Source organism: Passer domesticus, chromosome 9 (genome assembly GCF_036417665.1).
Source record: "Passer domesticus isolate bPasDom1 chromosome 9, bPasDom1.hap1, whole genome shotgun sequence".
Taxonomy (NCBI): domain Eukaryota; kingdom Metazoa; phylum Chordata; class Aves; order Passeriformes; family Passeridae; genus Passer; species Passer domesticus.
In genome coordinates, this window is record NC_087482.1 from 34,239,873 (window position 1) to 34,266,404 (window position 26,532).

Sequence of the window (26,532 nt, forward strand, 5' to 3'; positions counted from 1 at the left end):
CGCGCGGCGGGCGGGGGTCGGGTCCGGCCGGGCCGGCGCGGGGGCAGCGGAGCCGCGGGGGCTCAGCGCGGTCGCCGCCATGCCCGGCATCGACAAACTGCCCATCGAGGAGACGCTGGAGGACAGCCCGCAGGTGAGACGGGCCCAGCGGAGGCGGCAGCGGGCCCAGCCCCTGCTGGCGGGCCCAGCGCTTCTTCCCTGTCGTTGCCGGCCCCGGGAGAGCCGCGGCGGGGCCGGAGGAAGGGTGACGCCCCAGCAGCGCGGCGGGGACGCTGCCTGCTCGGCCCCGCGGGGCTCCGGCAGGCTCGGCTCGGGCTCTGCGCCCCGGCCGGGCCCTGCGAAGGCCCGCTCGGAGCTCCCGGGCGTGCCGCGGGCCGGGCGCAGGAGCTGCGGGAGCTGCGGCCCCTCGGGCACGGCAGTGCCGGCACCGGCACGGGCTCTCTGCTCCCGCCCCCGCCTCCGCACTCAGGATCCATGTTGGACACCGCGTGCCCACAAACCCCGCGCTGCCTTCTCAAGAGGCTTTTCCTCGTTGTTTCTCTCTGAGGCGCGTTAAGGTTTAACAGAGCTGCGAGGAGCGGCTGCTGGGTGCGCTTACCGCGGCCGCGCTCAGCGCGCAGCGGGGCAGGCACGCGGGCCCCCGAGGCCGCTCCCTGCTCCGACTCTTCCCGGGCATTGCTGCTGCCCGACGTGTGCCAGCGATGCTCTGGAGTTTCTTTCTGAAGTAGGAAATGCTTTATTCGGTGTCTCTGGTTTCTCTTGTTGCTGGCAGCAGCAAGAGCAAGTCCTTGTACTGTATTTCTTAGATGCTGGAGAAAGTTTGCAATGTGTTTTTTTTTATGGCAGCCTTTTGAGTTAAGATCCTTGTTCTGGTGCATGGTTTGTATAGTGAGCAGTTTGTCCTATATTGCAATAGCATGTGCATTTGTAGTTTTAATTCCTTAGTTACAGGAAGAGAAACTTTCACTTGCTGAAAAGTAGAATACAGCCCCTAATATGACAGTTATTGTAACAATTCTATATCAAGTGGAAGGATGACTTTAAAAAGGCAAGAGAAGGCCATACAGAACAAGAATACTTGATTTCCTAAGGACAGTGCCCCACATAGCTCAAATGCTGAATGTGAGATGAGATCTGGGCTTTAATCTGGGTTCTGGTCCAGGGGCCAAACCTGCTGTCATCTCATGAAGAGGAAAACATTCTGAAAGTCTTGTAATAGTAATGATTTCAAAAAATTATCTCCTGAAGGTCTTTTCTTACTATAAGGAAGTCAGAACTATTTGTATTCATAGGAAATGTCAAATGTGACATGAACTTAGGACCACCTGAAGACATTTGGGAAGCACTTCAAAAAATGTTACTCATTGGAATGCAATTGTAATTCTAGAATCTTCCGTGTGAGGTTAGCTGTGATACAGACGAGCAAAGACTGATTCAGCCCGATGTGTTTGAGATGCTTAAGTAATTGATTTGTCAATATTTTGTTTTAGGTAGAAAATTTACATCATTCAGTCAATTTAATATTTCAGGTGATTCCAGGACCCAGGTTCTCTAGTAAGGACTCAGTGTTCTGTTAGGTTAGTCCATTTGTTAAATTCGTTCATTTCTGTTACTTTGAAATCAGTGCAGCAAATGGCAGAAAATGTTGCTTGAAGGAAGCAGAAGGCTCTCTCTGGAGGAGTTGCCATGGCTTGGATACATTCATGGTGAATCCTGCACAGCCCCTCAGCCTGGGTGCACCATGGCCTGCAGTTCGTGTTTCAGACACTGACTGTAGGTATATAAACTTCACATCAAACTTACTCTGTGTCTGAGGAAGGAAAGGCTTTTCAAAAATGTCCAAACCCATTCATTTCCTGTTGTCACAGGATCAAAACCTAACCACTGTGCTTGTCAGGCCTAACCAAACACCAAGTTTACATAGTCTTTTCCTATGCAAAACAGAGCAATTTAGTTATTAACCTAGGACATCTATTACACACACTCCCTGTGTGTTTGGAGAGTTTCTGCTCACACTGATTTGCATTCCCAAAGCATTGCACAACAAAAAGCCAAGAGACTGGCAGCACAGGCTCAGTCTCCTGTCACCTGCAGTGCCCTCCATCTGATGGCATGGATGGCTTAGCACTCACTTCTGACAAGGGATTTCTTTGTGCAGCTTCTCCCTGGTTCTTTGCTCTTACACAGATTGAAAGAATCCTAAAGAAAATGCAAAATGATGCAGAGTTTTACTAGGAACATAAGTAAACAAAAGCTCTCATTTTCTGCTAAGAAGAAGTCTGCCATAACATGTTTACAGTTTCAGGTTAATTTCTTTCCATCGGTATCATATGATGTTGTTTTGATGGTTAAACATCAATAACAGACATTTTTAACGTAAAACATACCATATTTTTTTTTCCATGTTCAGTTTTAAAGAGTTAGTATAATCCAGAAACCTGACATAATACTCCTTTAAAATTACAAACTCAGGTTTATTTATGTTCAGGTTTAAAGGTCATGAGTATATAATTCAATGGTTATTGTACCATGTAATTTTTTCTTTTGCATTCTTTCGTGTATGTCTCCTCAATGGGAGAGTCAAGGCTGTTAGGATGACACATGTTGCCACACCTGGCAAAGATTTGACTTCTCCTCCACCTCTTTCCACTTGTTTTATAAAATAAAACCAGCATTAAAGCTATTTTTGTGCTGATTATGCTGTTTGATTATATCTTTTAGGCATTATGTAGCATGACAGTAGTTGTGATACAGCCAGGCTTCTAATGCAACTTAGATAAAAGAATCTTATATCAAAAGGAATCATTAACTAATATACTTTGTGTGAGTTTAATATGTACTCTTTGATTATCATTAAAAGCAAAAAATCAGAAATAGCTGAAAAAGACCTTCATACTTCAAGGAGGGATGGACTAAAGACTTCAGTAATTGCAAGACAGCCTAGGGTAGACTAAGAAACAGAATTTCCACTTTCAAGTGTTTAACAATCATAGTTTGGGGAAAAAAAATCCAATAATGTGCTTATGATTCTTTTAATTTTCTGCCTGGACATTAATTTTAGTGCAAATCTAGAAACAAAGCATGGTCCTTTTGCTAAAACATTGCCAGAGTATTTCCTTTGTGACTCTTGCAAGTGCTGCTCCCTCTTCTACAGCCAAGCATCCCAAGCAATGTTTTAAGAGAAGCCAGTGTGGCCTGTGCAGAGTTACTGGGACATCCTCTGCTCTTCCCCCTTTGGGATTTTTGGTGGAACATAGCCATTCAAAATCCTCACAACAAGGAGGAATAACCTTGCTTCCAAGTGCAACAAGGATGCAAGAACATGCAGTCAGCATCTCATTTAAGCTTACAGGAAAATTACACCTGAGCAACCTGAGTCAGCCCTTTGGGCAGGAGGGAGAGCAGGGGATGTCAGTCACCCTGACTGTGCAAGGGCTCTGACACGCTCTGGCAGCATTCTTCTGGTCAAAAGGGAGAGGTGTGGACTGTGGCCTGAGTGGAAAAGCTGGCTGGGTAGTTGGGCTTAGAGATGGAGATCAATGTTTAAGTCTAATAGGTGGCCAGTGATAAATGAGGTTGGTTTTTGAGGTGGAGGTTGTTAAGCACCATCAGAGATGCAGGCAGTGCAGCTGGACACAGGAGGCATCAGGCTTGTGGGTGACACCAGCTACAGAACTGACAGACTGACAAGCTGTGGTGAGGACAGATCTTTTCACTCCTTTTCAGTGGTGAGAAACGTCTATGTTGAGGACAGTCAGATGCAGGTTGTATTGTTTGTTTTGGTTTGGTGTAGGTCCTCAACCTTTTGATCACAGAATTGATGGTTATTCCACAGATAAATTATAGGTCCAAGCACAACCACCAACTGTGTGTTCAGGCTGGACGGTATGAGACAGTCACAGCCTTTATTTGGATATCACTACAGAGGAAATGTGTATACCTGGCAAGCTGTTTAATACCAGTCATCTTTACCCCTCTCCTTAGGGATGTACCACAGTGAGCCCAGTAGTTGCCCAGAGTTTCAGCATTTAACAGTTGTCCACCTCCCTTGGCCCTTTCCTTTCTGAAAATGTATTAACCTGGAGAGAGGCTGACAGTGGGAGGAAGGCTGAGCTTGGCTATCTGTAAGATTCTTTGGCATGCAGCAGGTATCATTCCTTTAAACAGTATTGAGGGTTGATAGTAATCAAATCTGAAATAATGGTATTTAAGTCTGAAATTCCATTATATTTAAATTCTTCTCTTCTAACTTGTCATGTTCTTGTTTTGGCTGTTTGTTTTTTACAGACCCGCTCGTTGCTGGGAGTATTTGAAGAAGATGCTGCTGCAATATCCAATTACATCAATCAGTTGTTCCAAGCCATGCACAGAATATATGATGCTCAGGTAGTGTTAATGAAATTCTTGAAAGCATTATAAAGTTTTGGAACTACATTGCATGTTTCTTTAACTTCCATATGCTTTAAATGCAGAGGTGAAATAATGTAAGAATTAATGATTGCTTTTCTATATGTTAGGGAGCGGTAAAGATAAATTCTTGTGATTCTTTTTCGAGATTTCTTATGACAAAAGAAACTATGTTCTCTGTTCTCCAAGTAGCTCTATGGTATTTCCCAAGTGTTTCTAAAATGTTGCACACACTAAGGTGTGTATAATAGTATGTATCAAGTGGGAGGTTATTTTTTACCCACAATATATTCAAGTTTTGCTCATCTAGAAATATCTCCATTTTTATGCCAGAAACAGAATCTATTTTGTATGTTTTTCTAAAAATTTGAGTTTATGTCTGTATTTTTAATTTAGATATCCTTTACCTGTTTGACTTTTTATTGATTTTCATCTTTCCATTTTTTAAAATCAGAATGAATTAAGTGCAGCAACTCATCTGACTTCAAAGCTTCTGAAGGAATATGAGAAACAGGTACTGCATAAATCATGTTGTCTGTGTGTGGTCAGACACTGTGGTCAGAATACTGTGTATTTTTGTATTGTTTTATCTCCCAGAGCACAGTGTACAATGTATTTAGGTTTGGTCCAGATAAAAGGAACTGCTGTGGCTTGGTGGTTTAAGTTGTTGCCGAAGCAATCTACTGCTTTATTTTAGTTCTTCCAGCTAAACCAGAATGAAGTTCCTCTTACCATGAAGGATATTAATAACTTCTGAAATATTTTTCTGTTGGATTAGTTTTTTTGAGAATTGCTTAGGGTAGTTCTGTTTTGGTTTTACTTTATAAACCTGTTTACCCTTAAGTGCTTAAATATCAATAGTCCCAAAGAGAAGAGATTGCAATGCAATCTCCAAATTACAACCATAATTTCCTGTGAGCATAATTCCATCTCTGAAAGCACAGACTGTGGAATCCATAACTTTCTTCCCTCATAACCTGTACTATGAAGGGTTCTTTGTAGCTTTGCTGCTGGGTCCCCTTTGCTGAGGTTAAAAATGTTTAAAACAAAAATTTGCTTCTTTTAAGAGGCTGCTGCTCCCTATCCTCCATTTCCACCTAATGAGACAAACTGCTTCAGTATATCTTAACTGTGTAATATTTTAAAATAATGGAATACCTGATATACTCATAGAGATGATTAATCCAGTTTTGTGAATGACACAAAACACTGCAAACAACATAACTCTTTTTGCTTTCTCAGCGTTTTCCACTCGGGGGAGATGATGAAGTCATGACTTCCACTCTGCAGCAATTTGCAAAAGTGATTGATGAGGTAAGTCCTTGTATGTGCTTTGCTAATGCTGTCAGGTACAGACTTTAACTGCCTAATTACTCCTTTTTTAAGCCAGAAAGTACAGAAATGGCATTCATTTGTCAACAAGGTAACAATTAATTGTATTTTGCAGCATCTATTTAAAGTTACATAACCTTAGGATAAAGAACAAATTCAGCAAAATAAGGGTACATTGCTGAAAAAACTGTAGTTTACCACTAGAGATAGAGCCAGAACCATTACACAGTGGCAGTTAGCAGCTTGTACACGAGGGTCTCTGTGTTGCCTGATTCCAGGTACCTGACTGACAGAGGACCCTCCTGCTGTCTCTCTTAGATACTGACTCGTAGGACACACAACTGAGCACCATTAAGAGCTGAATCAGGATTTTTGTTGTGGTCCCTCTCCTCACTTAAGCAGCATTTTAGGAGGAGGATGACATTTTGCTCTACCTCTGTGAGCTGTGAAAGATGGGCTGTGATTTAGCTGGAGGGAAACTGGGGAATAAATGGAATAGTCAGGATGGATGAGGCCATTTTTGGACATGATCCAATTGCTTCGAAAAGTTCAGAGAAAAAACTAAACTCTAAAGGTTTTCTGTAAAAAAACTGATGGTGAGATTTGGAACCTAGAAAAAAGTAGCTGCAAAGAAAGGAGCGTGCAAAAATGTGTTTGAGTTGTTCAGGTTGTCTTTGAGTGACATTGATGTCCACCTATTGTGACTTGATTTGGTTTCAGCACTGCTTCCCTAAGATTTTCTTCTTTTGTCTTTTTCAGCTCAGCTCTTGCCATGCAGTACTTTCAACTCAGCTTGCAGATGCAATGATGTTTCCTATTACCCAGTTTAAAGAAAGGGATCTAAAAGGTAGAGGACTTGACCAAATACTGTTTTTTCAACAGCAGCAACAATAAAAACATAGCATTTAATCTTCATAGCTCTTGTTTCACTAAATAGAATACACCCCTTATTTTTCAGCTCTCAAAAGTATGCATCTCCCCATTTAAAAAGCAAAGTAAGTTATTTCTATTCATGAGAGTATTACAGTTGAACTTAACATTATTGTTGCAACAAAAATATTACTTATGTTAGGAAAGCACTTATCTTCTATTCAAGATGCACAATTAGCAGCTACTCAAAAACATTAGGAAAGAATAATTTTCAGATAATTTGCATTTTCAGGAAAGATTTGTATATCAGATCATGACATCTGTGTAATTGCTGGACTAAGCACAAAAGGCAAAGTGCCAAAGTTGTAGTACTTACTGTATTGAGATTTAGTAATGTGGTTATTCAACTCTGCTGTAGTACAGGTGACTTCTTATGTACAGACATAAGGTGCTTCCAGCTTCTTATTTTTGTAATAATTGTATCTTGTGCCTGGTTTAAAATAACATCTAATGTGTGTGATGATGATAGATTTTACTCAAGATACTGGAGGGAACAGACTGCTGTGGCAAATGGGCTTCCAAGTAGAAATTTCAAGAGTTCAACTCCAAGTAACTTAAATATCCCTATTGTGAACATTCTAGAGTGTGTATGCCTAAGATATGAAGATCTGAAATCTAAGTTGAAATAAAAATTATAAGTCTTTCATAGGTCTTCTAACTCTTCATCAGTCTTGGAAAATACTTCTTTGGCAACAGTTCACAGCAAAATTATGGATTGAAAATATTATGGTTTGGTTGGGTTTTTTTTTTTTTTGAGCAAGGGATCATGACTATTCCAAGGCTGATATTGCTTCTCAGGACCTGAAAACTCTCCTGTTAGTACTTACTGAAGAGGCATCCCTGAGGCAGTCATTCCAAATGACATTTTCCCACTGCAAGATGTAGCCACCAGCTGGTGTAGTTTGTATTAACCCTACACTTCTTAATGAGCTTTGTAGGCACTTCCTGGAAAGTTTTGTTGTTCTTGCTTTACCATAAAGTTGATTATGGCTGGTTTGTATTGTAATGTGGCACAAACCACAGCCAAGATCAGAACAGGTGTAAGGCTTTGTACTGGTTCCAGTTCCTGGCACAGGGAGGCAATAACCAGCTGGAACTCAGCTGATTTTAGCTAGGAGGAGTCCCACTGTGGTTTGGGCTTTGATACTGCCCATCTCCCATGCTTGCATGTCCCCAGCTCAAACCAGAGCCCAGACTGGAGCCACAGGTGACACATTTGCATTGATGATGACTTGCAAAGACTTCTGAAAAGAAATTCATCCTTTTTCCTTTGGTAAGCCCAGAAATGACCCTCAGGCCCCAGGCAGGAGCAGACTTCCCTGGCCATGTAGTGCCTGTGCTGGTAGCTCAGTATGGTACCTTCAATTGCTCACTAGTGAAACATTACATGAGAAATTGTAATACATGAACGTTACATTAATAAGAACTTACTTAAATTGTGATATGTTGTTTTTTTTTAGAGATATTAACTCTAAAAGAAGTTTTCCAAATTGCAAGCAATGGTAAGTGTAAAGTACTTAGTCTTATCAATATTGCAAGACAACAGTATTATTGTAGATTATTATTTCTCCTTAACTAGTGGAGTTAAGCCTGTAGGCTTTAAGTAATTAATTAAGGTGTAATTTTTCTGAGTGATACTTAGGCACTCAGCTTTCCTTGGTTCACCTGTAAATCTCTGCTCTGTGTACTGAAGTATTAAGGCAAATTGAAAGAGTTTTTTTACAAAACCTTAAGTGTATGTATGATTATTAAACAATGTAGGATTATGCTACCAAAATTATAAAAAGAGTAAGATGCTAGCTTGCTTCTTAAAGACAGGACCAGATCAATTTAAAAAAATTACCTTTCTAGAATGAATTTCATAGTTCTCTTCCTGATATTCAGAAATTTTAGCTGCCTCTAATATATCCATGTAGAGAACTTATTATTTAAATAAGATTCTACTTCTCTCGGTGAAAATTGTTTCATTGCTTTAGAAGCAAAAAAGATTAGGTACAGGTTTTCATAATGTAAAGTTTCCCTACTTAATGGACAGTTCTTCTTTGAAAAATAGTGGCTATTTAGGGAACTTTGTAACAATTTGGCAACATTTGCATCTGGTTAGAATTTTCCTTCAGCCCAAGTATTTGTTGCAGTGAAGTGATTATAAACAGACAAGAACTATTCCTCAAGGTGTTAGTATGACAACTTTCCATTCAGCTCTCTGTGTAACACTGTAATATAAAAGGTTTTCTGCTCTGTTTCATAAGTCATTAATTTGTGAAAATGATCATAAATTCTCTCTTGATTGCTTAGACCATGATGCTGCCATTACCAGATACAGTCGGTTGTCAAAAAGAAAGGAAAATGAAAAGGTTTGTAAAACAAAATCTTAATATAAAGATTTTTAAAGAAGATAAGAATAATTTTCATCTTATATATGTATTTATGATGGAAGACAGTGTGTGGCAGATTCTGTGTGACATTTGATAGCTTTTAGCAGTCTAGACAGAAAAGCAGGTTTCTCCAATACATGCCTGTCCTGTAACACTGACAGTGCTTTAGGAATAATACTGTGATGTCATATTCAGTTTGTTTTTGTGAAGAAATAACGACAGTTTCCAGGTAGAAAAGAATGCTGTATTTGTTTTTCACATATCTCATGTTTAAATTAGAGAAGCAGAATAGTAAAATATGCAGTAGCTGGTGATAGAGGGTAGAACATGACTGGGTTTTTCCATGCTGACTATAAAGCTGTCCAGAAGGCAAGTGATCAATGCCAATCTCAAACATTCCTTTTTTTCCCTCCCCTTGTCTGTGTCTCTTCAGATCAAGGCTGAAGTTACAGAAGATGTATATACTTCAAGGAAAAAACAGCATCAGACTATGATGCATTATTTCTGTGCATTAAATACTCTCCAGTACAAAAAGAAGATTTCTCTGCTAGAACCCTTGCTAGGATACATGCAAGCTCAGGTAATTTCAGATTCTGAAAGCTGTAGGTCTGAAAGAAGAAATAAAAGTACTTCATGAAGGTTGATGTACTGAACTCCATTGCAAGTCCTCTTCTGCAGTCCAAGGAAGGAAATGGAGACCAAGAGCCACCCATGCAGTTTGCTGGGCTGCCACAGCTGCTGCCCTGATGGTGCTGTTAGCACTGCTCAGTGCCCACTCACTGCAGCAATCTCTGCACGAGATGCCCTCACTGCCATGCAGTCTTTTAGCAAAGTCTGGGTGATAAATATAATTGTTCATTTCCCCCAAAACTCATCAAACTGGATTTGATGTATTGCCTAGATTTTCACTGCTGGGCAGTTGGTTCCACTAAATGTAAGAGCTGATTAGAGCTTTCATGCAAGTGCACATGAACCTTCTCAGCAAATAACATGGAGACAGTTAAACTCATTCCTATGGCAGCTGTTCTGAAATGAGATACTCATCAAAAGCCACAAAACTGCTGTTGTCAATCAAGGCTGTGGAAGAGCCAGAATGCTAAAAAACATTCTGTTTTGGTTTTGCTTAATATTAATAAGTTCATGATTGGTTTACTTGAGGATGGGTGCAACAGAAAATACAACCATGATAAAGTTATTTGGACAGACTCAATTTGTATTTTGGGAAGTATGTTATTAAGCATGAGCTTTGGGTTTTTTTGCAAGCCAAGCTTTCCAGCATCTGGCACTGCTACAGTGACCTGAGTAGAAATCAACTTCTGAACACTGTCTGAAAGCTTTCCAAAGGCAAGAACTCTTGCTTTCTTTTGAAACTTTGCAGCTTGTATTTAAGAGCCAAGTTCTGGATGTTTGTGCAGTAAAGTAAGTGCAAACTTGCTTAGGTGGAGCTTTTTGCTGAATCTAAGAAACAGATGGGCAGGGCCATGTCCCAGGGCTTCCTGTTCTAACCTCAATTTAGCTGTGGCAGATTTTCTGGCCCATTATGGAGTACCTTGTGCTTAAAATACATATTGGTAGTTCCCTATGGATGGCCCTGGACAGATCCCCACAGGTTCTCTCCTGTGTGCCCCAAAGAACCCCCCATAACAACAGTCAGCAGAATGGTGGCACTGAAAAAGGACACAGAGGCCCTGGGAGTGTTTCCTGTGTGTTTCTGTATTTCCTCCAGGCAGCTCTGTTCACATCCTTGTGACACAAGTGCCACTGCAGTGCACCAGCAGCCTTCAAACACACATTCTGCTGCTTTTAGTAAGAGGCTTTGGTGGGAATGAGAGATGAAAACAGATTTCTCTGAGAAACTTTAACCTCCTATGACTCCATCTGTTAATTGTTAATGTAGTTTTATTAATGACTAAATTCTCCCTTTTTCTCCTTTTTTTCTTTAAAGATAAGCTTTTTTAAAATGGGTTCAGAAAATCTTACTGAGCAACTGGAAGAATTTTTGACCAATATTGGCACAAGTGTACAGAAGTAAGTTGGCTTTGTTGAATTTTGAACTTTTATGAAGATTATTTTTTTATGTTTCTACTTATTAACAAATTATCTTTGTTAATAACACATTTTTATCTCAGTGTTCGCAGGGAGATGGATTGTGAAGTAGAAAACATGCAACAAACTATAGAGGACTTGGAAGTAGCCAGTGATCCACTGTATTTGCCTGATCCTGATCCTGCCAAATTTCCTGCCCATAGGAATCTAACACGGAAAGCTGGCTATCTCAATGCAAGAAAGTAAGAGTAACTTGTTATTTAAAAATTCCACAGTATTTAATTTTGGGAAAGGAAAGCTAAAGAAGCTGGAATTTTTTCTTAGATGTTAGCTATGCTGATTTTATACATTTAATTGAATAAGTCACATAAGAGCTGTTTTATTTCTTTCTTTGGACTTCTTCACCTAGTTAATATTAAATTATCATTGTTGCACTGATATAATGTCATTCAGGTGCAAAGCATAATTATCCTGATTTTAGTCTAAATTTTCCTGAACTTTCACAGTTTAAAAAAAAAAAGGGCTTGAGAGTGTAATTTCTCTGCATCCTAATTGGGAAGTAACAAGATTCCATCTATCAGGATTGTTCTGGAAGTGTCTGTTAAAGCTTTGGGATTCAAATTACTAATAAAACATTGTAATTTTGATCTAAACAAGGCAAAACACTCTGTTAGCCAAAATACCCTTGGAAGGAGCTTCTGGATTCCATGCAGCAGTGGCTCATTGTCCACAGGAGGGGGCTGTGCCTCTAAGGAAGTCATACTGCTGTTTTCAGAGCTATTAAAAATAAGTTGTAACATTTAAAATTTTTTACTGTCATTTATACAGTAAGCTCCAAGGAATTTTGAAAAAAAAGATTGATTACTTTGACAACAACAGTTAAAATACTTACTGAATGAGGCATTCATTTCTGTATTAGAACACAATTGCAGCACTAAAGTTACAGAGTCTGAGCAAAAAGGAAGACTAACTGAAGACTTCTTTTTATCTTTTAGTAAGACAGGGCTGGTGTCTTCCAGTTGGGAGAGACAGTTTTACTTCACTCAGGGTGGAAATCTGATGAGCCAGGCAAGAGGAGATGTGGCTGGGGGACTTGTCATGGACATAGACAATTGCTCTGTGATGGCTGTGGACTGTGAGGACAGACGGTACTGCTTTCAGATCACATCTTTTGATGGCAAAAAGTGAGTGCTCTTACACTGCTGGTTCTTGTAAGAAACACTGGACTCATTAATTAAGAAAAGAAAGATGGTCTGCCTTTGGCCAGATGTTAACTTGATATATTCTGTGGATATTTAGAAGCAAAATCTGGGATATCCTTTTAACTGCGTTAACTGGATTTTTGTTTATAAGCTCTATAATGTAGCAGAGTAGTATCTCCAAATAAGATCATGGTAATTAGTTGACAATCACATATTATTGCATTTTATGAATACTTAAGTATTACATGGACACAATTAGAATTGTGTTCCTTTTCTGATTCCTGTTGAAAGGAAAGCATAGGTTCCTCCCCATCCTAATTAAATGTTGACTGCACTCAGCACAAACAGTCTTCAGCCTTTCATAACTTGTTGTTTGAAGTGTAAATATGAAAATGTAATTTCTTGGCTGACTGTATTTTTGAGGCATTGTACATACACAAAACTGTGTTTTCTATTCTCCTTTTTCAGGTCTTCAATCTTACAGGCAGAAAGTAAAAAAGATTATGAAGAGGTAAGCTTATAGGAGGTGTGCATGGAGCCCAGTGATTTTCTGCTCCACAGAAAGAATACATTCCTAACCATAGCTGGATACCGCATTTTTTTTCTGTTTTTACTTACTAATAAATTATCTTTGTAACACCTTGCTTATCTTAGTGTTCCTGTTAGCTTCCTCCTTCAAATAAAAATTGAAAAGTCAGGAACAGGAGCAAATGGTTTTCCAGAGCAGAGAGAGAAAGCAGATTCTAGCTTGCAGATGCAAGAAACGAGCAAATTCCACAAAAGCCAAATTGAATTTTTATAATGTTGTGAGGAAACAATGTCATCTGCAGTACAGAATAAAGAAGAACAGAGAATCCTGATGAGTTTTTTTTTAAATTCCTTAGAGTTGTAAGTTAAGCTTTCTTTAGTTTTAGTATGACTAAAATAATTTTTGTGAGTAAAATCTTAAAGTGTAGGGTGCAGTATGCAGGTGGCAGTGAATTGAATGACAAGCTTGGTGTGCAGAATATTTGGCTCCCTGAATTTACAAAGAAAGTAAAAAAAGTGCTGAAACAGCAGCGCAGGTATTCAATCAAGATTGTTTAGAAAACACAACAGATTAATTTGTTTTCTTTTTTCTTCCTCTTTTTCAGTGGATATGCACCATAAACAACATATCTAAGCAGATATATCTAAGTGAAAACCCTGAGGTAACTCTACTAAAATTTATGGTTATGAGTAATATGTTAACATTTATATTTATAGAGTAAGTTTATATTGGTACAAACTTACATAACAATTTCTGCTTAATAAATTAGGGGAATTGGCCCAATAAAAACTGTTTTATAACAGAACATATATCTATATATGAAGTGTGTCTTCATGGGTTTTAGTTCAAAGTTGAGGGCTGCATTTCTTAAATGAGATTTTTTTCTTTTCCTGGCTACATTTTCTTATTTTGCCAAAGTTATCATTGGAGCTTTTCTCTATTGCTTCCTTTTATTAACATTGGCAGTATTTTATAAAAGGCCAATGTGTTCATTTAAATTGGGAAAGTTAACATCAGGTTATGTTTTGAAGAAAAGTTGGAAGAAAATGCTGCAGGTGCGTTGGTGAAAATTTAAAAATGCGAGATTCTCGTGAAGGGTTGAAGGGTTGAGTTTATAACTTTTCCCAGTTGAAGATAAAGAAAATCTGAAAGCTTATTTTGAGAAAAATGTTTCCAGTTATCCCATCTCTGCTGCAGGAGATTGCTGCCCGTGTGAACCAGTCAGCTCTGGAGGCTGTCACTCCTTCTCCTTCCTTCCAGCAGAGGCACGAGAGCATGAGGCCAGCTGTGTAAGTGAAGCAGCCAGAGGGCACTTGACGTGCACATGTATAAAGAAAATCCTGGGTAAAGTTCCAGGGGGAAAAAAAAGCCTAACAAACCTACAAATATTTTTGTGATCAGAACTAAATCTTTGATAGGCCAGAGGAAAATTTCCTGAACACACCTTTCACTGCTGAAGCACTGCTGAGCATCCATTGTTACAAGTAATCCCAATGGCAGCTGGTGCACACTTTGCTTGGTTTCATCATCTGTTTTGTTGTGTGATTTCATGATGAGAATTTTCCTCATGTGTCCAATTCCTGGAAGCAGACCTCAGATGGTATTATACTTAATATGTGATTATATACTGATGTTAAATCAATCTGATGCAATTATTAATGGAAGTAGTAACTTTAACTTAAATGTGACTAGGTACATAGATTTGTTTGCTATACCCCAAGCTTCAGTTTTTTAGTTTTTGTTTTGTTTTACATCTAAGGTTTGGAATATTGTATTGGTGTCCCCTGTGGTTTAATTCATTATCAACCCACCTGAAGTCACATACCCTAATTTGCCTTTTTGGTTTTGTTGTAGGCAATCTCGTCCTCCTGCAGCTCGCACCAGCAGCACAGGGTCACTGGGGTCTGACTCAACAGCTCTCTCTGCACTGTCCTTGGATTCCCTTGTTGCCCCTGACACTCCCATCCAATTTGACATAATATCTCCAGTCAGTGAAGATCTGCCTGGCCAAGCAAAGTCATCAGGGCAATCGGGCAGGTAGGAAATGTAGGGAGAAGGAAAGAAATCCCTAAAGTTAATGTTACTGATTCAAAAAGCAGTGAACAAGAACACCACATTTAAGATGCAGCTCCAGCACACACATTGCCTTTTTCCTGACTGATGTCACAAATTTTGCAGTGGCCAGTGGAGCAAAACAATTTGTTAAACTGTTAGATGGAATTGTAAAAAAAAAAAAGGCTTAATTACATCACTAGAGTCAAGGTGTAGTTTTCTATTTTGCAGCAGCTTTTCTTGCTTTAACAGCCAATGCTTTTATTTACTGATTTATTTTAAACTTTTGGTTTCACAAAGTATTTTCCTTTCCTATTGCTTGCTCACCCAGCAGCTTGGGTTATTTCCTCTTGGAAACTCAAGAGAAATTTGGTAGCCCTGCCTCCAGGTGATGATGGCATACGATGACACTCCTCTTAAGCTGAAAGGTGAGTGAAAATGGTCTAGGCTTCTAGAGTAATTTCACATACAGCCAAGTTAAAATCATCTGAAGAGTTCATCCAAAACATTAAAGCATTTTCTCCTACTTGTTATTATATTTGAGTGGGAGATGTACTAAAAACCAAAGACCTGTAAGTCATCACTGCATTTCTAGAGCTATATCTATAGAATTCAGATATGAACAAAATGTATTTGCAGATCAGCTGCTCTTAACAACAACGACAGCCAAAGAGATGAAAACTAATTTATGTGATTCTTGTCACAAAAATGTTACATCCCCCTGCCTTTAGGAAAATATTTGAATTTTGAATTGCATCTCACAGATGTCAGAGTTGAAATATACATACTACTATTTTTTCCTTTTTTTCCACAGTTTTCTTTGTATTGTTGCTTGGTATAGCAGGATAAGCAGGTAGCCAACTAGATCTTTCAGGATACACTGATTTAAAACAGACTTGAACTGTATTGCAGGAAGTGGAAAGTTTAAGCCTTAGCTGAGCTCCTGTGGTAGCCTGGTGTAGCTCAGTTGGTCAGAGCAGGGTGCCAGTAACACCAAGGCTGTGGATTCAATCCCTGTGTGGGCCATGCACTGGAGAGTTGGACTCAGTGATCCTTGGGGGTCCCTTCCAGCTCAGAATATTCTGTGATGTCATCAGTTATAATGTTTTTCATAGCAGAAATGATAGAGTTGAGCTCAGTATTTTCAATTAGCCATGGCTTTCAATAAAGAACTGTGTGTTTGTAGAAATAGGTAACCTTTGATATTAAAAAATAAGTACTTTATTGGTTTCTGATACTGATGACACATATTTAAGTTTTATTTTTGCCTTTTGAGAGATCCTGTGAGATTCTGCATTTACTGTTCAAGTTAAATATTAAACAGCAAGAAAAGTCTGAGCAGTGGAAGATGCTGGTAGAAAAAATTTGCTTTTACTATAATTACACAGGTCAGCCTTTAATGAGATGGTTCTTGATTGAGTCCATGTTATCTAAACATTGTAGCAATGCCATCTTGGCTTCAATCTAGAAAAATTTTATTACTTTAAACTAGATATCTCTTAGTTAAAACATTTCTGATAATTAATAAAATAAACTGGCAGTCAGGATGTGAACAATTTTTTTTTCTCATAGTCCTCAAATTTGTTTTTAGAACACTATCAAGGTAACACTTTAATTAATCCCATAAAAAACTTAATTTGAACTATATTGAACCCTTGCCAATAGCTTTTCAACTACCAATCAGCCAGAGAGAATGGGTAATTTCCTGTACAAATTTTAAATAAAGTGTCCCCATTTCCTGTGCTTATTCCTTTACTCTTTTTGAAAAGTGCAGACTTGGAAGCCTAGAGTATTTTCACTTTTCTCTGTAACTGATGGTAATTCTGTCTCTGAGAGCCAGAAATAGCCACATTTCTCTTGAATCTCTAGGAGTAAAACCCCAGTGATGTTTTGAGAAAGCTGCATTTGAAACAAACCCAGGGGCTTCTCTTGAGTAAGTAATTCAACACCTTGACAGTGATGAGAAGTGGGTGCTCTAATGGAGTACTGAAAGGGCCTGGTTTTTGGCTGTGCTTCCCAAAGCTGTACTGTGAAATTTCACCCCCTAAAACGATTCCTTTTCAAACATTACCGAGGTTTTGGTTTGGGCTTAATTTAAATATTAAAAAAAAAAAAAAAATGTGAGCAAAACTTTCTATGGCAGTAATAGGACAATAATATCTGGTATTCTCCATAGTGTGGGCCCTCAAATACAGCAAGTACAGAATTGCTTCTCCTTATGGTTCATGATACATTACTCCTCCAGATGACAAGTTTGTGAACTCACTACACGTTGGCATTTGACACAGCATGAGACTACTGCACTATCCATGAATGGTTCCTGTAATCTGACTCCTGCTTTAATGTTTTCATTTTTTGATAGACGCACAAATCCTTTTGGTGAATCTGGAGGCTCAAAACCTGAAACAGAAGGTAAAACAAAATTTCACTTCAATGCAAAATAAAAATAAGTTTTGACAATTATAGTTGTTTTCATCTCTAGCTTCTCTCTTCTAATTTAACACCAGTTTTAAAATGCTTAATTACATTGCAAGCTATTTGATAAGTTAAATCAAACTGCTGTCTGAAAATCTGCTTTAAAAATGATTCATTGCATCTTTTGTATTCTCATTAACGAAATGCAAAGTTGTGTGGTGTGCTGTGTAGTAACTGCACCTCTAATTGCCAAGTAGGAATAATCTCTTTTCAAGTTAAGAGGAGCTTGGAGTTTTCCTGACTGCAGTCCACTTTTGGTTTTGAATGGGAAACCCAAAATGAAGTTGGTTTTTTCAATACTTTCTTTCTTAGATTCAATTCTTCATCAGTTATTTATTGTAAGATTTCTCGGCTCCATGGAAGTGAGGTCTGATGAAAGCCCAGATGTTGTTTATGAAACAATGCGTCAGATACTCGCAGCTCGCGCCATCCACAACGTTTTCAGGATGACAGAGTCACACTTGTTAGTCACCTGTGACTGTTTAAAGTAAGTTTGCTTCCTGATTTCTACTGATGATTATTTACAGAATGATCTTCTTGCACTTTGGTAAAATTTACTTTCTGGTTTGTCTTTAAAAACAAATTTTTAGGTTAATTGATCCACAGACACAAGTTACAAGACTACGAGTAAGTAACTTTCCATTTTAAGATAAATACCCAGCAATGTAATTATTTTACTTTAAAAATATTATTATTAGATGTTAGCAAAAATCACTGATAGCATGGGATTGCCAGCCAAATTTCCAGTGCTATTAGGAAACCAATGCAGACATTTAGCAACGCCTGCAAATCAGGTTTAGGGGAGTGATTTCAATAGGTCAAATTGGCTTTTGAGATTCCCTTCTCCCTGTGATCTGAAAGGATAAAATAGTAAAGAGAGAACATTAATGATGGAGTCACATTAGTGCTGAAGTCCAAGAGGCTATGTTTGCTGTTTGGCTTCTCTGTTTTCTTTTTAATGTTTTGACATTAAGTTCAAAAATGCTCCAAAGCTGTCACTTTTTACAAGTGAGGCACATCAGCTGAGGGTATCTCCCCTGTACTAAATGCACACATCTAATTCCAGGAAAACTCATCCTTTCAGTTCACAGCAGCTGTGGTGGGGACTCTCAGAATTTTTAAGTTTATTGTTTGATGAGTCTTAAAAAGATAATTTGAAGTCCAACCTCTTTTAGGAATAAGAATGCAAAACAGTTTTTCTTGTAACAAACTAATGAGGGTATGTGATTTGTATGGGTTGAGGTTTTTTTTTCTTGCTTATATAATTAGGAGAACTGAGCTAATTGCAGTAAAGGTTTTTGAATAGTAGTGCCTTTATATGGAACTAAGTATTGAAAGCTTAGTCACAAATGTAACTATAATGAATGATTAAAACAAAATAAAACAGGGGTGTATACACTTTTAGGAAGATGACTGACTCACACTGCAAATGTAGTCCCTTTTTCTTACGTGGAGTATGTTTTTTGACATTTGCTTGTCTTTGGAATAATTTAGTCCTTGCTGTCTAATCTGTTTGTGTTTCATAATTACATTTGGTCGATAACTTCTTGTGCTGTGGTTGTGCATTAATTAATGTGCAGTGTATTGAAACCTCATGGGGCAAACATTTGGAATCAGTTTTAATCTCTGCCTGTCTGATCCTTTTGGCAGTTCCCTTTGCCCAGTGTAGTGCTGTATGCTACACACCAGGAGAATAAGCGCCTGTTTGGATTTGTGCTCAGAACCTCGGGAGGGAGAGTGGAGAGCCGCCAGACTTCCATCTGCTATATATTTGAGTCAAATAATGAAGGGGAAAAGGTATTGGTGATGGTTGTGACTTGTATCAGTTGTGAATATGGGGTCCAAGATGCTAGATTCATTCAAGCTGTCTAAGGCCTTTTTTAGGTACTGAAAAAGTTAAACCTGTCATTTTAAGTGCCTGCAAATGCTTTAATGTGCTGTTGTATTTAATTTGGGATTCTGGCTTAAATTTAAAGGCATTTTTAATTATTTCCATCTGTTTTGTGTTTAGATTTGTGACTCTGTTGGATTGGCCAAACAGATAGCTTTACATGCAGAACTGGTAAGAACCTTTTTGGGGCAAAGGATGATGGGGAATGAAAGGAAGGGGACATATTTAAATATGTGTAATAGACTGTATTCTGCAAGATGCCTCTAGATGCAGCAATACTGTTGTATATTTTAAGGGACTTTTTTCCTAGGATTTAACACTGACCAATATCTACTGTAGAACAATATTGAATATAGGGTTCATTTTGCTACTTTTAACAACCATACCAGTCCTTTAAAAGCAGAATATTCCAAACAGTGAAATCACAGTCTTGAGCAAGCTCATATCAGTCAGTAGTTTCTCAAAACATCTCAGGCTGTTGTTACTGACTTTATTTGCATTTTTGCTCTTTAGGATCGAAAAGCCTCAGAAAAGCAGAAGGAAATAGATAGAGTCAAAGAGAAACAGCAAAAAGAACTGAATAAACAAAAGCAAATTGAGAAGGTACCTTTCATCATTATTTCTTAATATCAGGTTTTTTCTACTTACTTTATTTTGCAGTTTTGTCCAAAGCTGTCTACTGATAGTATTGATAGATCATTTAGAAATCGTAATAATGGTATCCTGTGTCCATTGCAGATGGCTTTAAGGGTAATACTCTTTTTCTGATTTCCCAACCCCCCTTCTGAACTTAGGACTTGGAGGAGCAGAGCCGGTTGATAGCAGCTTCCAGCAGATCCAACCAGAGCAGCACAGAAGGACAGTTTGTAGTCCTTAGCAGCAGCCAGTCAGAAGACAGTGATTTAGGAGAAGATGGAAAGAAGAAGAGAGAATCTGAAGCCTAAGGTTGCCTGCTTCATTAAAATTGGAATCATTAATATATCTGGTGAAATGGCACAAGTTCTACAAGAGGTGAAATGTAGGTGGAGGGTCTGTCATATTATAGAAAAGACTTCACAATATATAGACCCTATTAAGCCTTGATTTTTCTTTCTCAGTTAAGTGATTTCTGTTTCCTGCCAGTATAATTTCTCTTGTATGCCAGATGGAGCACAGTGATGCTGCCATTTATTACAAACATATGTTTTCTCAAGGCTTCTCTGCAGTATGGGAAAAATGTGGGTGTTTTCCCCACTTACTTCTGTGCAATTGACTGCTTTGGAAGCAAAACTGAAAACCCAAAAACCAAAAAAACCCAAACATTGAAATTTGTTCTTTACACTGCAGTAGGGAGAACACCTTGCTGGAAACAAAAGTGAGATGTCCAAATAAGACAGTGCTAAGCTTTACCCAGTTTGTTATACATAGCTGTTCTTAGATTTAGAAAGAAGGATCCCCTTTAACATCAGAGAGATGTGCAATAGTTCTAAACAGAAGGATCTTTTTTCTTTCATTTTGCACAGTATGATACTGTCTTGATTTCCTTTCTAATTTTTTTTGGTGAATACAATGCCAAAAAAAACTTGTTTCAACAGGAGAAAAAGATACTGTCAGACCTAGATAAGAGCTGATGAGATGCAGTTGAACTTTGTTGCATGAGGAAGAGCATTCCTCATCAAATGATAAGAGTCGTGTATATAGCCTTGTAGCACAAGTGCCATGTTCTTGGTTTTTCCCCAGTACTTGGAATAAAAAGCTGTAAACCTTTGAGTTCAATTTTATAAAACATGCTTAGAGTTGCAGGAACATCTTGAATTCCGTCATATCAAAATCTTCTGCATATGTAAATGCCTTGCTGCTAGTACACTGCGTCTACTGGAAATGAGTTGAGGCTCTTCATTGTTTTTATGATTTTGCAAACAGAATTTAGTAGTTCTGAAGTAAGAGATGATACCAATCCTACATCATAGAGTCGGTTCTGGAAAGCATTTTTCAAAGTGGTGTCTGTTTACAGCTTGTAATCTGCACTCCATATTCCATACCCTGTGTAATATTTATTTTGTATAGTATTAGATGTGCATTCACCTTTTGAACCAGAAGAGAAATCTTGTTTGAAGAGAAATATTTATTTTTGCACTAATTACTATAAATATTAAAATTCAGAGGAACAGAAGATAGCTCTCTAATAGTGGCATGAAAATAACAGGATATGTAGAGAGAAGAGAATATACTTATATTCCAAGTTATAATATAACAGTTATGAGTGATTTACAGTTCATTGCAGGGCATTTCTGGTGTTCAGGAATGGAAGCAATTTTCAGAGTATCTCCTCAGCAGCTGGTGGTGGCCCAGCCCTTCCTAGCTGGAGCTGTTCAGTGCTGATAAAGTAAGTGAGGAATCTCAGGTTGTGTTTTCTGGATGGCTGTAGGTGCACAGAGGGCTCTTCTAACTCCTGGGAGTGCCTGCATTGGCCAAAGCCTCCTGCCCATGCTGCTGGAGAGGTGACTTTGTGTGCAAGAGTTGGTGGCCTCAGCTCCTGTGACAGGGCAGCAGTGCCTGGGCAGGAGCAGAGGCAGCTGGAGCTGCAGAAGCTCTGGGCACAGGTTTTACACCACAGGGGCTTGAGCAGCCACCAAAGGGCTCTGCCTTGAAAAAGGAGGGGAGGAGGCTGGGGAGCAGAGAACCACTGAGTTCTCTTCCTGAATTGGTTACCAGATCCTCTTCCAGTGTGATTTTCATCCCCAGAGTAGCCAGTCACTTGTAGAAATATCTGCTTTTGCTGTTGCCCAGTTGGTCACATAGTATTGCCCTGTGGCTGGATTTAGCTGGCACAATGCCACATGGACCACACCAACCTGAGGCTTCTTGTAAAAGACAGTGGCATTTTTATTTCATATCTAGGCTTCCATTTTCAGCTCCCATTTTTAAGAGACTATTTTTATTCTTGCCAACAAAAATTACAGAGATGCGCCAAATTCATTTTTTTCCCTTTTTGTGCTTAAATCAAGGCTTACAGAGAGTGGCAAGGCAGTTTGTCTCTGCACATTATTCCAATTCATGTTTGTTTGTGTTTGTTTACCGATATTTGTTTTCTATCAAATCATATCACTGGGTAGCTCAAGGTTACTGTGTCTTAATTGTATTTTTCTCAAGTGTGTACTGAGGATGAAGCAGTTTGGAAACAGCACAGGGAGCCTATGAAATCAGTGATCTCTAGTGTCTAGAACCCAGTCCTCAGCTTGTCAGAGAAGGACTAATTGTGTTAAGCACTGGAGCTGCAGTAGCCCAGGCTCCAGAGGGAGGACAAAGAATAGACAAGCACTCAGAAAGAGCATTTCTGATGTGCAGCCTGTTTTGCATTAGCCTTATTGAAGAAATGTCAGAAAATGGGATTACTGTATTTTTTGCAAAACCTATCATTACTCATATAGCTATAAATCTGCAAAGATGAGGAAGAAAGCTAATAAAGTTGGCAGGTGAATTTACTGTCAAGTAGGAATTTTTGGATTTATCAGTAAATACTGGAATTACTCCATTTGCTTTTCAAGCTTTCCATATATGCCATTAAATGTAGCTTTCTAAAACAGACAGATTAGGAGTGAAATACATTTCACTTACATTGGATGATTTTCATCTTAACCACTAAAAGATTGATGTGCATGAGTGAAATGTAGGGGTTGTTTGCTTATTTAGGGGAATTTCACCAGTGTAAAATGAGCAAGAAAGTATAAAAGCATCTGGGGTAATGATGAAAGCTGCAAGAGCAAAGGGCATGTCAGCAGGGCTGGGGAAGTCAGGAATGGTGACTGAGTTAGCAGGAGGGTGAGAATGACTGAGCTTTGCCTAGGGAGGATCACACAGGTTGTAATTAGAACTAGCTCAAGGCAAAAACAGCTGCTGAGGTTTCATACATGACCTTTTTTCCTATCAGGTTTAGAACTACTTAATTAGAAAACAGTTTTGTTGAAAAAAAATCAGAATGATGCTTGGTATTTTCCATGAGAGTATGTAACTTATAGTAGGAACACCTCATGGTCTGCTGGGAACTGCTGTGGTAGAATTTCACCACCAGAATATTTTATTATTGTAACTAAACTACTAAATGGTTTCCTTTCCTAGTTTACAAGAGATTAAATAAACTCTCCTGTTTATTATTCTGTACTGCCTTTTGTTCACAAACTGATCTTTCAAACACCTTTGGCTGAAGCTGTAGTTTGCTTCATGTGCATCTACTTTACTTCAGTCACTCCTGAAAATATTCTTTCAAGTCCATGATTTTGAAGTGACTTCATGTAGGTACTGAATTGGCAGTGTTGTTAGGACTAACTTGTTGTGTTGCTAACTGCAGCCTCATAATTACTGCCAAACTTTTATCCCTTAGATAAGAGGATATGAAGCTTGTTACACTGTGTAAATCTACACACTGCAGACCAAGCCAGCCTTGCTGTCAGCTGCTTCAAGCTACATACACTCTTTATGTATGTAATGGCATGAATATACAAATAGATCAGGTGTGCTTATGGGTATACATTTTACTGCATTACAGATGATAGCTGGCACTCCTCTGTGGTCACTGCTAGATTTGGCCAAGTCCAAAGCAGAGGACAAGGTCAAAGTCATGTACTACTCAAACATATCCAACTGGATATGATCAGGAGTGAAAAGTCAGTTGCATGTCACAGTCTCACTTCCTTAATCTGTTTGAGTTTGAAATTGTATCAGGACAATTTACTGTCTAACAGTAATATTTCAGAGTTAAGAAACATTTCCCTTCTAAAGGGCTGTCAGATTTCCTCTTTATGTGGATGTAAATCTAGAGCTGAAAATTGTGAAACAGCTGATGCCATTTATGAAGCTGTAATTTACATACATGGATATAAAGAAATAAATTTGACTGTTTATGGTAAATTCTGTCAATGCTTAAGGTAAATACTGATTAATTAGTTGCACAGCATTTGGGACAAGCTAATGGTGAAAACTATGCTAAAATATAGTCTCTTATTATTTAGGAAATAGTTCACCTAGAGAAAGAAAACTGCCACTGCTTATTGAATTTAGATATTGTCTAGTGTAACAGCAAAAGCTGATACTTTATATTCTTTCTCTTGCTCTATATTACAAAAATTCTTGCAAGGTAATTAAGTCCCCAAGGCTTCTTGTTTTAATTAAGCACTAAGTTGGCATTTTTTTCTCTGCCACAGTGGTATCTCAGTTGTCATGACAAGAATAAGTCAGTGTATCATTGTGAATGCACTTGTATTCCTAATGAAGTTTATATTGCAAGCTGAGAATTTTGTACAACCTTTCTGGTCATTTTTATAATAGAGTGGAGTGGTCAAATTCTTATGATGGTGTTCTGGATTGGTCCTGTTCTGGTGAAGTGTAAGTGATTTTTGCAGTGTTTGAGACTGACTTGCACATTTTCCCTGAATAGCTGTATTAAGAACAACCAATGGCATATTTATGTCAACTCTGATTGTTGTGTCTTAACTCTTGGAAACATGGATAGTAACCTTCTGCTCCAGTCAGCATTTTATATTTTAAATAAAAGCTTAACTATAGTAACTTTCTGGGTGAGACTTGTACTGATGCAAAAGCCTCCTGCATTCTTCATCATACTGACTTTCCATTACTGGTACCATTACAGGTGGTGACAGGATGTGTTCCCTTCCATTGAAATTAGTTCTGACATGCAGGTATAGCCCTCCATTGTCAAGTGTAGCTCAGTTCTCTTAATTTTTATAGTAATAGCCAGATAACCTCAGAGGAAGTTGTTACACTTGGGAATGGTCTTAACTTATTTTTGCAACAATCAGAGACTGAAGGTGAGCAGGAGCTGTGGCAGCTGGCTGGGCAGGGCCTGTGGTGGGGCAGTGACAGGGCTCTGAGGGCTCTGTGGAACAAGCCAAGTGCAGAGGCTCTACCAGCACAACCATTACCATGGGCATTGGACATATCTTCACAGGCTGAGTTAGTTTATTATGGGATAAACACCATGTAAAAAACCATGGGCCATAACCACATTATGGTTAAATTTGTATTTTATAAGGTTTGTAGATTTTTCTGGGGAAAAGCAGACTTTTGAATTCTGTAACTTCTGTGATAAAGATGCATGTATAACTAGAAAAAAAAATCTATGCTTACTTGATTATGAAGGAATAAATACTACTAATGCCAAATGTGTGGATGAACTTCTTTTTTTTTTTCTAAAATAGGAACTGATATTTGCAGTATTTTTAGAAGGAACAGGCATGCTCTAGGTCTTTCTAAGACTCCTGTAAGACTTCCTAAAATGACAGTACTCCAAAAGTTTAAGCTCCAGCTCTATAGAGAGAAACCAAAAATTGCAAGCATGACTTTGGAAAGCACTGTGTAAGGAGAACCCAGTTCTAGAGAAAATAGTGCAGGTTCATGGTGGATGTGACATAGCAGTACCTGAGAAGGAGCTGCAGAACTAACACAGCTTTTAGCAGTGCCACCTTGATGAAACATTGGTATGTCACAAGACCTGCAGTGATAAGCAGAGGTTTCTCAAGCTTAATCCCATTTGATTGACTAGAATGGGAGTTTGCTTTATTGGGTGAAGAAAAGAATTACTGAAGTTGCTCTTCAGAACTTCACTGTAGGACTTCACAAATAAAAACTTATTGTCACGAGAAAGGAAGCAGTACAAGAGAGAAAAAACTGTGTCCCTGGAGTCAAATCCCTGACCTTTAACTAAACCCTGAGTTTAATCCTGGAATGAGGGTAGTGGTATCTGGTATGACAAGCCTTAACTTGGCCACAACACAAGTCTTGCAGCCCTGTATTGTACACTTCCTTGTCACACCAGGCATTAAAATACTGTTACCATAACTTGCAGATAGGTCATAGTCCAGGAGATCTTTAGAATGGGATCACCAGTACTTACATTTTGGGGGGTCTCACTATTTTCTTCAGGGGGTGAGGGGAGAGCGCCGGCATTCCTTAATATACAGAGGAGAGAAAATCCCAAAAGAAAAAAGCACAACAGTCTTATCCACATTAAATTCCCTTCAGAGTACAGGACAAATACTTATGCACAGTTGAGGTTGTAGATCCCTGTGTAGTTTTCCTGTCCATAAAGATCATATTCCTTGTACAGGATGTAATCTTTCAAGCAGTTTGGCAGTGGAAGGAAGGACATGAAGACAGGACAGCGGAGGCGCAGCCGGCCCATGCACGCCCGGATCTTCAGACGGCAAAGGTGCTTCAGAGAGCGGGGATTTGCTAGAAAGGAGAAGCAAAATTTAAATGCTACCAAGCCAAAAGGCCCCAGTGCCAAACCAGCTTGTT

The 26,532-nt window shown here is 38.8% G+C and overlaps 2 protein-coding genes across 7 annotated transcripts in view; one reads left to right on the forward strand and one right to left on the reverse strand.

Annotated features, from left to right (window-relative positions):
- On the forward strand, positions 1 to 23,173 carry APPL1 (adaptor protein, phosphotyrosine interacting with PH domain and leucine zipper 1). The gene is made up of 22 exons (XM_064432654.1): positions 1 to 133; positions 4,288 to 4,386; positions 4,862 to 4,921; positions 5,650 to 5,721; positions 6,499 to 6,586; positions 8,130 to 8,171; positions 8,965 to 9,023; positions 9,478 to 9,624; positions 10,990 to 11,072; positions 11,174 to 11,332; positions 12,086 to 12,274; positions 12,761 to 12,803; positions 13,426 to 13,482; positions 14,019 to 14,110; positions 14,676 to 14,858; positions 17,236 to 17,285; positions 17,661 to 17,835; positions 17,939 to 17,975; positions 18,999 to 19,145; positions 19,360 to 19,410; positions 19,753 to 19,842; positions 20,034 to 23,173. Exons 1-22 carry the CDS (start codon positions 80 to 82, stop codon positions 20,181 to 20,183), a joined length of 2,127 nt encoding a protein of 708 aa, XP_064288724.1. The 5' UTR covers positions 1 to 79; the 3' UTR covers positions 20,184 to 23,173.
- ASB14 (ankyrin repeat and SOCS box containing 14) overlaps positions 7,400 to 26,532 on the reverse strand; it is a 27,195-nt gene continuing 8,062 nt past the window's right edge. For 4 of the 6 annotated variants that reach the window (XM_064432658.1, XM_064432657.1, XM_064432660.1 and 1 more), the window contains one exon: positions 7,400 to 26,466. In XM_064432658.1, the coding sequence (XP_064288728.1) occupies positions 26,273 to 26,466 (194 nt within the window). In that variant the 3' untranslated portion in view covers positions 7,400 to 26,272. The remainder of the gene's footprint in view (positions 26,467 to 26,532) is intronic. The other 2 variants (XR_010368553.1, XR_010368554.1) reach the window with 2 other exon arrangements.